The 12,918-nt window shown below is 34.9% G+C and overlaps 1 protein-coding gene across 4 annotated transcripts in view; it reads left to right on the top strand.

Annotated features, from left to right (window-relative positions):
- PTPRZ1 (protein tyrosine phosphatase receptor type Z1) overlaps positions 1-12,918 on the top strand; it is a gene marked incomplete at both ends in the record, with an annotated part of 173,093 nt that overhangs the window by 133,865 nt on the left and 26,310 nt on the right. For 2 of the 4 annotated variants that reach the window (XM_080701724.1, XM_080701726.1), the window contains 5 exons: positions 2,536-2,627; positions 5,220-5,305; positions 7,715-7,735; positions 7,907-8,003; positions 11,285-11,367. In XM_080701724.1, coding sequence (XP_080557850.1) covers positions 2,536-2,627; positions 5,220-5,305; positions 7,715-7,735; positions 7,907-8,003; positions 11,285-11,367 — 379 coding nt within the window. The remainder of the gene's footprint in view (positions 1-2,535; positions 2,628-5,219; positions 5,306-7,714; positions 7,736-7,906; positions 8,004-11,284; positions 11,368-12,918) is intronic. The other 2 variants (XM_080701725.1, XM_080701727.1) reach the window with 1 other exon arrangement.

The raw sequence follows: 12,918 nt of genomic DNA on the forward strand, positions 1-12,918 counted from the left end.
AAAGCAACATCTTCAGTAGAAACTTTACTTCGAATTTTAAATCTTGATCTTTCCCCGGACCAACTATATGCAATACAGTACTTTCTCGAGATGCTGGACCATGGCAGCCAGTCACACCTCCCAGGCAGCCACAAGTTTATAAGGGGAAATAACTGATACTCTACATTGTACCGTGTTGCTAAGTGTTGATGTTCATTGGGTTAGGTGTATTAAATAAATTTCCAACTTCATGGATTTTTTTTTAAAAACTTACAAGTTTACCAGGGCCTAACCCTATCTTAAGAGAAGTCTGTGTTTTAGATAGTAATATATTCCACAAAGCAAACAAAAGGGCAAAAGATAGTGACTTAGAAGGATTGGCTAACACCTGTAGCTACCATGGTCAGGGATATTAAGAGGAAATAGTATTGGAGCCAAAACAAAAATGCGGGGAAGAGGGCAGATGGGCAGAGGGAGGACCAGGAGCCAAGGCTTTGAGATGGTAAGGTGGGGCTTCCCTAGGAGAGAAAGAGGATCAGTGTGTTGCCTGGAGCCTGTTGAGTGAGGGCCTCAGAGGAGATGAAGCTACTAAAGTCCTGGGGACTTGGTCATGAAAGGTTTTATTGCCCTTGCTGAAATAATCGAATATCATTCTAATTGCAGTTGGAAGCCATGCAATAATTTTATTCAGGAAACTGATTTACTGGCAACATAGCAAGATTTGGGGGTGTCACTCCTTGAGAACAAATGTGCTCATCAGGTTACATACTGGTTAGCCTAAAGCTTTAAGATTGAGAGTGAGCCTGTAATCCCAGATACCCTTGGAGGCTAAGGCAAGAGGAACTCGAGTTCGAAGTTAACCTAAGGAACATAGTGAGACCTTCTCTCATGGAAAAAACAAAAAAATATGAACCAGGAATAGTGATAGTCATCTGTAATATCAATACTTGAGAAGCTAAAATAGGAGGATTGCAGGTTCAAGGCTAGCCTCAGCAACTTAGTGAAACCCTGTTTTAAAATAAAAAAAATAAAATAAGGTGGAAATATAGCTCAGAGGTAGAGTGCTCCTGAGTTCAACCTTCAGTTAAAAAACAAAGAATAGATTCTAGTCATTTTTTTCCAAATGTCTTTATACCTCGTACTTTCTGAATGCTAAATAATTAGGAACTATAGTTTTAGAGGTTTTAGAGAGGTGCACTTATTCATTCCTATTATACTTGGGAATCTGAGCCAGGAGGACCACAGGTTTGAGGTCATTCTCAACAAATTAGAGATAGCCTAATCAATCAGAAAGATCCTGTTATAAAATTTAAATTTTAAATAAAAAATAAAAGGGCTAGGGGTATATCTCTGAGGTATCATACCCCTGGATTTAAACACTAATACCAAGCCGGGCATGGTGGCGCACGCTTGTAATCCCCGCGCTTGGGAGGCAGAGACAGGAGGATCGCACAGTTTCAAAGCCAGCCGCACTGGCTCAAGAGACCCTGTTTCAAAAATATATAAAATAGGTCTGGGAGTATAGCCCGGAGGTAGAAGGGCTTCCAGGAACCCCAGTACCACCAAAAATAAATAAACACTAATACCAATAAATCTATAGATGAATAAATATAAAAATATGTCTTTGTCTATAAAGAAAAATGAGATTGGTATTTTCATTCAAACAGATATTTCTGTTCTCTTAGATAAATTAAACAGCGTACATCAGAGTGTCATTAACAGTTTTAATTATCTAAATCTTGTAAATGAAGGATGGCTTGCTTTACTTCATAGCAGCAGTTGGTTCCTGGCTCTTCTCAATAGTTTGTAGTGTGCTCTAACCAGATGTTACTCTTATTATCTGAATGAAAATAGATTCAGGTGACATTGTAGGTCATAGCTGTCGTCAATTCCAAATATATTCATTCTCAAAACCCTTGTCAACAATACCAGCATCTGTTGGAAATAAAATCGCCCCTGTCTTTGGTTGTGTGCTCACTGTTTCCCCACTTGAGTTCTGTCACTACTGGATGCACATGCTGACAGAAGGGAGCTGACTTTCTTTTTCCTCAAAATGTCACCTTGGTGGAACTTATTTCTACATAATCATGGCTTGCTGCCTTTTGCCAGCAACTCAATATGATCAGAAGAACAAGTCCACTTAAATGTTGAGTGAACGTGCTTTGGACATTCTTTCTTTTCCACTTCAGTCCTGTCCAAGGTAATGGAACACTTTGGTTTATAGCAATAGTAAGAGAGCACCCAGGGCACTGAGGTTTTCTACATCAGCAAAATACTGTTTGAAACCATCTTCATGTCAAATGGTATCTCTGGCAGTATTTGATTTCTGCTTGCTCTTCTACATCTGGTACAGGTAAAAATTGATATAAATTTAGGAGCCATAATTTTTAAAATATCTTGTGTTTTGTTAAAATGTATGTAGATCCAGAGATTGCTCCTCTGGGCATATACCCACTTTTGTTTTAGTCTGAATGTATCCATCATAATTTTCAAAGCTCAGAAGTCATTTTATGATCCATGCAGCCAGTAGTATAAATCGCTCTCTTATCTTTTCAGAAAGTGCTTCCAGACTGCTCACTTTTATTTAGAGGATAGTACATCCCCTCGAGTAATATCTACCCCTCCAACACCTGTCTTTCCAATTTCAGGTAATGTCTTAAAGTGTAACCGTGAGTAGCTGGTAGGTGCTGAATGAAAAACACACTAGTGGACTTTTTTAAAAATTGAAGTGCTTTGCAAATGGCTTTAATGTAGATTAGAAAATATTTGTGTTCCCCAAAATATTTATTATGTCATGCAATCAATCAGGCTTATAACCTGCTTTCATTAAAGTTTAACCATACAGATGATATAGAAAAATGGTTTATGGTTTTTCAGGTATAATATATTAAATACTTATAGCAATATGGTATTAGTTAAAATAATGCTGATTTTCGTTCTTTGTGTTACTTTAATAGAATCCTAAGTAACAAAAGTCAGGCTAAATCAAAGCAGTAAGTGTTGATAGACGAAAATAGCAACTAAGGTTGAAACCTGATTCTTCTCTGATCATTGCATTTAATTGAGAAAAGGTTTCTTCACTACAGAAAAAATACTATAAAATGGTAAGATAATGGTGGAAACAGACCTACAAAGAATGTATAGTTTATTTAAATACTTAAAATCTCCAAATGTTGAATGTTGAGTATTTGGGAAAACACTATTTTCACCAGAATTTATCTGAATAAGAATATTCAAAAATTAATCAGAGTTCTTTTGATGGAGACACCCACTGACCCCAGAGTTCACATGGTAAGACCATAGCCACTTATTTAATTAAAATTTTATAATAAATAAAATATAACTAAGAAATTAGTTATTTAGAAAATATGCAAGAAGTACTATAGAAAAGAGGATGAAATGGGAACATAAAACTCACCAAACTTGAGATACAGAAAATTTGTCTCTATGGTCATTTTACAAAAGTCACTTTTTAGACTGTCTGAAGATCTATAAAATATTGCTGGTAGCCCGAATTTATGAATAAAAAATAAGCATTTCCTCACATTTTGTTTTTATATATTATATATCAATGTTATATAAAGTATACATTGTTTGTGTTTTATTTTTATGCTTGGCAAGCATAGGAATTCCAAGTGTTCTGTTGTTTTTCCTCTTTTATCAACTCCAGGTCTTTGACTATTGCTATTTTATTTTTGCTTTTCTAGTTTATATTAAAATGTTGTACATTTATTTTATTACAGCAAAGTTTTTTGTTAACATTTTTAGAATTCTGAGACCGATCATCAGTTTTTAGTCACTGGTTGCATTTTGACTCATTTTCAAACAACTCTCTTCTACCTACCTTATCAGCATGAATATGCAAATTAGCTCAATATTATCCAGAGTCTAGAGTCCAACAAAGTTTATTATTAAAAATCAAAGAGCACTAATTTAAAATCACGAATCTCCCCATTTTTAATGTGAGAATAGCATTCCTCCAACTCTGAAAGATTCATTTCATTCTTGATTATCTGAACCCTAATGTGCACTTTTTGGGTGAAATATGAAAAAGAAAAGGACCATCAGTCTCACCTACTTGTGACTTAATTAATAAAAAGTTACCAAAATCCCTGACTGCCAGTAAAAGCTAGTGCGCTTGTGAAAAGGTTGTGCAGGATAGTATCAGTGGATTTGACGGACATTCACTAGAACTAATGGTTTAGGTGTGACAAATTATTTCTGTTTTCTTATCTAATTATAAAAGCTACTTCCAGGCAAGATCTTTCTGTAGGTGTGAAGGTGGAATTACACCTTAGTCTAGTGTTTCTTAAGCTTGACTGACTAATTCAATTTTAGTATTCAGGTCCACTCACCTAAGAGAGAGAACAGATGGATTCTAATTTTTTTTAATCAACAAATTCTTGGGAACTGAAGCTTAAAAATATTAGATGGCCTCAATGCTGAACATCTGTTGCTGTAAATAACTGTTTCTAGTGAAATGTGTTTGATGTTTCCTTGTCAGAGAAATCACTTGTGAAATTGCATACTGTGAACTAGTAATATGTTTAAACTCAGAAAGTCTTTCCAGGAAAAGAAATTAGAGGGAAAAAAAACAGTTAAAATAATTTGGCCCCTTCACAATTAATTAACAGATCCAGTGACTTTGTTTACATATCATATTTTCAAGTTATAATCTTGAAATATTCCAGATTAAAAGTCCCAGTGGTTTTCTAGCATTGTCCTTAATGAATATTCTATATATAAACTTTTTTATTTACAGAGATAAAGGAAAATATTACCCAATATAAACATCTATTTAATTATAAGGCATCATGCTGTACAATTTTATAAAACTAAAATTATACTGTAGTAAAACTGAAAAATATATTGTTTCTGCTTGTCTTTTTTCCAAAAATTGACATGCAACCCCTACTCATGAAAAACAAAGTTGTCCATAAAGGGATACAGTGTAATGATAAGAGATTTTGGTGGTATTTATAAAGTAGTATTAAAAATAAATTCTTTTGTATATACAAAAAAGATATTTCTGATAAAACCAGATTTCTAAAATGTGGGTTATGGTTGATAGTAAATATACTTAAAATTGGTAATCATTGCATTAAAATTAGACCCAAATTTATTTGGGATTATAAGAATAATTGAATTTTGAAAAATTTTATAAAGAAAAAGAACTTTATAAAGAAAGAAAAACACATTAATTTTTGAATTATTCTAACACAATTTTTTTATTCATGTAGATGATGTTGGAGCAATTCCAATAAAGAACTTTCCGAAGCATGTTGCAGACTTACATGCAAGTAGTGGGTTTACTGAAGAATTTGAGGTATGATTTCAATATGTCTGTTTTGTATATTATAAAAAATAGTAAATTAAAAGTATTTAATAGTAAGCTATTTCTTGACCTAAATGCATTGAAACTAGGGAAAATATTAGCTCCATAGTTACTTATGTGTTTAAGATATGTGTCATAGTTACATATAATTTAGAAAATTGATTTTACATTTAAAAGTCAACTTGTACCGAAGGAAGAATTAAAAACATTGCTAATTTTTTTCCCATTAAGTACAGATCTCTGGTAATTTTTTTAAAATGAATGAGTAATACCGATTCTTTTTAATTTTCTAAATTATATAAATTATACTAAACTACTAAGCTTCATGATTTTCAGCTAAACTTCATACATGTCCTTAATTGTAAGTATTACACCAATACAAATGCAAGAACATTTAGGTCACTTTCATTGTACAAAATAAAGTCACATCTTCTCTAGAAAATATGCATTTTAAAACTTTATAATAAGTGAAAATGTTTCCAGTGATATTCTGTTAAATGCTCATAGGTAGAGGAGGTAGAGGAATTTACTGCATATTTACAATGACCCACAGAATTATCAGTTCAGCAGATTTCCAAAATAGGGAGTCATAAGCCTAAAGTTAACAGTAACAACCATCACAAAAACATCTACCGTTTGTGAGTATGCCAAATATGTGATTGAGTAGGTGCCTTTTTATTCAGCTTTTGCTTGACTCGAAGTTGTTATCATTTCTTTTCATCTTATCAATAAAAGCAAACTCCATAGATGTCAATTACTGATGATAAATAACGGATCTGGGATTCAAACCCAGGTCTGCAATTTTAAATCCCATGCCTTGTCCTTTATATTCTTGCCAGCAGCCCTCAGCCTTCCCTCTGGCCACCCACTCTAGAAGCATCCCGTTTCTCCTTGACCCCTAAGTGCTCTGCGGACCTCCCTCTTAGAAGGACATTGCCTTTGATCCTGGTCATGGGATCTGAACCCTAATGCTCTCCACTCACCTGATTTCACCCAGCAACTGTTCCCCTGGAGTCACATCAGTCAAAACATAGGTCAGGAAGGACAAGGCCATATTAGAAAGCTTCAAGAAATACAAGAGTTATACAGTACAACATGAAGAATTGCACATTTAAAACATCAAATTATGCTGTTTTACCACAAGCCAGAGATTACCCAATTGTAGCGCAATGTTGCTTCGGTGTTAATTGCAGTGTTAACTGATAAAAACTCTCAGGCTAATGCCAAACATTTTAATACGTCAAAGATGAGTCCAATCTTACAAATGTTAAAAAAAAAAAAAACTTTAAGTAGCAGTAAAGTTTATAATCTGAGTTGGCTCCAGCATATTCCCACACACAGGTCATTGTTTTCACAACTAAAAAGTCGTTTTAAATATTATTAAACGGCCCATTATAATTAAATTAATAAAATAACTTCACATTTTACTCAAAGCTTTTCTTAATTTTCTTGCTTTTAACCAGTCTGTTTCAAGAATACTTTTCATTAATTTAATACTTGGTTTAATAATTAATAACGCTATACCTTTTAAGTGGTTGATATATTAGATTAATTTTGTTCAAAATGACTTGCTGCAAAAGAGGCCTTAAAAGCTTATTTGGAGAGAGGCTGGGCCATTTTATAATGAATCAGATTCATACTGGAATTATACTTTCTCAGAAAATATGTCATTCATTTTATAATTACTCATTGTATTACTTTAATACTAAATATCTATAAATTCTAACATAACATATTTAGTTAGGAAACATCTCTGAGTAGACTTTAATTCATTTAAATAAAAAATAGACAAAAATAATTTTTCTGTATCTATTGATGATTAAAAATAAAATAGATGTACTTATTAAATATGTAAAATAATTCTATCTAAATTTTGCTTCAAAATGATATATTAATATGTTTAAATTAACCTTTAGAAGAAATTTTATGGTTTGACGACTCTAAATCTGTAGAAAAAACCACCTAATAGGAAACCATAAACTCTTTAAAATAACTCAGAAAACAAACAAACAAAATGTATTGCTAATTCAGAGTTTCAAATAGTGCCATAGTAGTCAAATACAATTATATTTGTGTATTAGCAATCCAATTACTATGACCAAATAGGTCATAGAATATGTGGTTCTTGTCTGTATTTTAAAAATTTATCATACTACACCAATGTCTCCTTTTACAACTCTTATTTTATTCATTCACATAATTTTAAGGTTCCAAATTGTTAGACATTTTGATTTGTATGCAACTGTTTGAAACATTCTGTTTTGTTAGTATGTGACAAATGTATTTATTGCATGATCATAGTTTTCCATTGTAAACCTAATATGAACACTTTTTTTTCTCATTTGTCGTGTGCTGTGGAATTTGATTTCTTTACTTTTTTGGCATTCATTCCCTCATTAGACACTGAAAGAGTTTTACCAGGTAAGGCATTATTTCACTGCATTTTCTTTTAGCCAAGAAGTAGTTGTAACATGTTAAAAAATTCTTGTTTTGGATAGTTTATTTTTTTTTGTTTTGTCTCCCTTAATATATTTTAAGGCATGTTGTTTGAAAGACTATGTATTGAAATGCTATACATACAATTTTTTACAGGAAGTGCAGAGCTGTACTGTTGAGCTAGGTATTACAGCAGACAGCTCCAACCATCCAGACAACAAGCACAAGAACCGATATGTGAACATTGTTGCCTGTAAGTGCATCTTTAACCCAGCTGACTTCATCTTTATCATTGTTGCAGCATTAACCGAAGTCCTGAAGTCATCTGATAGCTGACCTCAGTGTGACTGCTTCAGGACCTTTGTTTTTAAAAAATGAGACCCGTGTTTTATACTACATAGTCTTCTATGCCTCTAACTTAAATACATCCTGAAATTAGTGACATGTCTCTTTTATATAGAACAACCTCAAATTTTAATCTAGACCTTTTTCAAGATGCATAAGCTGTACCTCTCTTCTTGTGGATTCTGTCATTATTTATATTCCCTTTAAGATCTACTTATGTTTGTGTGAACTTACTAACCAAGTGAGATTAGATTTATCTTTTTTTCTCATACCTTAATATGTTTCCTCCCTTTCTTCCTAGTCTTATAAAGGATTGATTGTATTCTTTTCATTCCTTTTTTCCATTTTCCTTTTTTATCCCCCCACCAGTTGTTCTCTTCTTAATGAGCTTCAACTTGGCTTTTTTTTTTCATTAATGCAATTTGTATTTATTTTTCCTATGAAATTGCCATCTTCCATCTTCTTAAAACATTTCTTGTCTTTCTCTTCTACATCTGTTCTCTCTTATTTTGCTTTATATTTCCCTCTATCTCTTGAAATCCATCTTTATACTCTCTCCTTTTTCCAAAAAATAAAAAATAAAAGGAAAACACTTATATACTTATTTCTCATGTATGCAGTGGGCCTCCTTAGCTTCACAAGAGCACAGTATTACCAGCTAAGCTATTTGAATTCTGATTCCATTCTAGTTCTGGAAGCTGATGGGGATGCTCCTTCCTCCCCTTTATTATTATGTTTTGTTGAAAAGTGTTCTGGTTAGGATTCTTATAGCTATAATCTAAAGGATTGACCATATAACTTAGAGGAAGAAAGACTTATTTTCTTACCATTTTGGGTTTAGTACCTGTGAGGTCAGGGCCCTCAAATATCAGAGCATGGCAGATGCAGACAGAGAGAGGGAGCACATGTGGGCTGTGCTCCTTACATCATGGAGGCTAAAAGCAAGCGATAAAGCAAAGGGAAGAGGAGCCATATAATCCCAAGGCCACACCCCCAGGTGTCCACCCCTTCAACCACACCCTATGGGCCCAGGCTACCACCCAGATATATCCATTGTAATGCTGGAAACACTGCTGGGATTACAACTCTCGTGACTCAATTATATCAACTCCAAAAATTATTATATGAGCTCTTTTGGAGACGTTTTATATCCAACCATAAAAAAATAGTTTTCACAGGTGCTACCTCCCTTGGTTTTAAGAGATTTGCACCAACTTCTGTTTTCAGTTGAGGGTTCACTATATGCTCCTCTTCCTCAACTGAAACAACTATCCTGGCTGCATATAAAACCCAGGTGCCTCCAAGGGTGAAATTGTTGTTAGACACACCTCTTTATCAGCTAAATAGAAAATATTCATCAAGTAATTAAGAGGGACAGAGGTTAACATTTGTTAAATACCTACTTGGTGTTTGGCACTGTTAATACATTATTTCATCTTAAAAATAAAAGCAACCTGATAGTTAAGTAATAAGTTTTGTTTTAGAAGTGAAAAAATTAACAACCCAAGCACACAAATTTACTTTGATTACATTGAAATCAAAGTAAAGAAATGGGTTGGCCTGGCATCCAGACACTTTTTCCATGGCCCTGTATCTATTTCATATAAGCTGTCTGTACCAATGTGACCCCTTATCCTTGGAGAAATTCCAAAGTGCCATATGTATTTATGTAATTTGTTAAAGTTTGATCTGTATTCACTTTTTCACCCCTGGAAACTACCTTTTTTCCTCCTAGAAGCATTTTCCTTACACATTATCTATCTCCTACACAAAAAACCACCATAGTTTCTTTGTAGAATTGAAGTTACCCCCAAACTCTATTTCAGCATGTCAGAATTATCACAGTTATACTGTGGTATCATTCTCCTGGTTTTCATACCCTTTTCATTGGCAGTGCCAGATCCACCTTTTCTGTGCCTAGGCAACTGTCCTTTCTCTTTTTATGGGTGGCAGGGGCATATTACGGACTGAATCCAGGGCATTCAACCTCCAAGATACACCTCGGCTTTGTTTAATTTTTTGTTTTGAAACAGGGTCTCACTAGGTTGTTGAGAGTCTTGCTACATTCCTGAAGCTGTTCTCAAACCTATGATCCTCCTGTCTCAGCCCCCTAAATTCTGAGATTACAGGGCATGCACCACCATACCCGGATCCTTTAGACTCCTTTTGTTACAGTACTCCTTGGGTTCGAAGAACTGTTTATTCAAAGCCTTTGCAAAAACTTCCAAGGATCCGCTGCTTCATTTGCTGTTGCTCTTCCTCCTGTTCAGACTGGTATCCTGCTTCTTTCCCCAGATTTCTAGGACTTCTTTCTCCTTGAGTGGCTCTCCATTTATTTTTTTATGTTTTGCAGTACTGGGGATAAAACCCAGGGGCATTCTACCTCTGAGCTACACCCCCAGCCCTATTTTTTTATTCCTTATTTTGAAACAGGGTGTCACTTAGTTTCAAAGAGCCTCACTAAGTAGGTGAGGTTGGCCCCAAACCACGATTCTTCTTCTTTTTTTTTTTTTTTTTTTTTTTTTTTTTTTTTTTTTTTTTTTTTTTTTTTTAGTGGTACTGGGGTTCCTGGAAGCCCTTCTACCTCTGGGATACACTCACTCTCCCAGACCTATTTTTTTTTTTTTTACCTTTTTTTAAAAATGTGGAAACAGGTTCTCTTAAGCCAGCAAGGCTGGCTCAGAACCAGCGCGATCCTCCTGTCTCCTCCTCCCAAGCGCGGGGATTACAAGTGTGTGCCACCATGCCCGGCTAAACCACGATTCTTCTGTGTCTCAGCCTCCCAAATGCTGGGATTACAAGCATGCACCACCACACCCTGCTCTCCATTTTTTTTTACAGCACTGGAATTACCATCTAAGTTGCCAAATACAGGTTTCAACATCTATGAAGACTCTCATTATCCTGCCTCATTCTAGTTTCAACCTTTATATCCCCCGGTCCAGCAAACCTTTTTGAACACCTGTACATTACGCTCTGGTGTCTGTCCTAGTTTCACTTACTATATCAGCAAAATTTTTAAAAGCAGAAATTTTTATTTGACTTTATTATCTTTGAAATCATAGTATCCTCTGAAGCCTATTAAATTACTTTTGTGTTGATTCTGTGTGAAGCAAATTATGATACAAATAAAACTGACCTTTCTCCTGAAGTCCGTGCTTTAGTGAAATTATTCTGTTTTTATTACAGATGATCATAGCAGGGTTAAGCTTGCACAGCTTGCTGAAAAAGATGGGAAACTGACTGATTACATCAATGCCAATTATGTTGATGTAAGCATGTTCAATTTGCAATTTTATGAAAATTTATAGCAAATCCTGATTTTTTTTACCATGATGTTTTGCATAAACCAGTGTGTAATGAATGCTGTTTGATATAAAATAAAAATACAAGGCAGCAGTACACAAATGTTAAGAGAGCCTCTGACAACAAGATTTTAGATTGAATAACTCCATTGTGCTTGACTTATCACCTACAGGAGGGAGAAAATTCAGGCCAGTAATATATATTCAAGGTAGAATATGTATATTCAGATGGTCTATAACTGCTTAAATGGGAGGAATAGGACTAGTGCTTTTTTTGAATTTCCCATAGCTCATGGGACAGTGCTATGCATATAGCAACAGGTCGAGAAATCCTAGCTGAAGAATCCCATGGCAGTACTAATGGGAAAACACATGATTATTAAACCAGTTATCAGCCTCTGTAATTGGAACATTCCTTGGGATACCAAGCTTTGTTGAGCACTTTCTGGGGACTGTAGATTTCTCTCTGCCTGGCTACAGGTTTTTCATCTCCAAACCAGGTTTATCCTTCCACTTGGCACAGATGAAGGATAAGGATAATGTTTGTAAAGCATCTGATCCAATAATGGGAGCTTGGTCACAAGTAGCTATTATTGATTATCCTTACTCAGGGCCACCAAGGAGGGAAAGGAAGTCATAGCTTCCGAGATTTCTTAACTAATGCAGAAAACTGAGCACCTTTGCCTGAAATACATTTTAAAGCAGCATAATTAAGGACTACATTTTATTTCAGATACTGAAGATTGAACCCAGGGCCCCATGCATACTAGGCAAGAGCTATACTCCTGAATTGTAACACCAGCCCTTTTTAATTTTTATTTTGAGACAGGCTCTCAGTAAGTAGCTCAGGCTGACCTTGAACTTATGATCCTCTTGTCTCAGCCTCCTGATTTACTGAGATTATAGGAGAGCACTACCATGCCAGGGTAAGGACTAGATTTTAGGCATAAAATATAGATTTAGATTGAATGCATTTGGAATAAAGATGCAAAGAACTGTGGTTGTTTCAAATCAAAAAGATTTTTATATAAAAACTATAGTTAAAGCCTGGTGTGGTGGCGCATGCTTGTAATCCCTGCACTTGGAAGGTGGAGACAGGTGGATCACGCAGGTTCGAAGCTAACAGCACTAGCTTAAGAGACCCTGTTTCCAAATATAAAAAAGTATAAAATGGGTCCGGGAGTGAGTATAGCCCAGAGGTAGAAGGGCTTCCAGGAACCCCAGTACCAAAAAAAAAAAAAAAAAAAAAAAAAACTATAGTTAAAGCCAGGTGTGGTGGTGCATGCTTATAATCCTAGCATTTGGGAGGCTGAGACTACAGGATTGCGGTTCATGGACAGCTTCAGCTACTTAGTAAGACCCTCTGCAACTTAGTGAGACCCTGTTTCAAAATTAAGAATAAAAAAATAGGGCAGGGGGTGTAGCTCAGAGGTCAAATGCCCCTGATTTCCATCTCCAGACCTGCAAAAACAAAACAAAACAAAACAAAAACTTAGTTAGATAATTGCTGTAGTGCTA

Source organism: Muscardinus avellanarius (assembly GCF_963383645.1).
Source record: "Muscardinus avellanarius genome assembly, chromosome: 9".
Lineage (NCBI taxonomy): Eukaryota > Metazoa > Chordata > Mammalia > Rodentia > Gliridae > Muscardinus > Muscardinus avellanarius.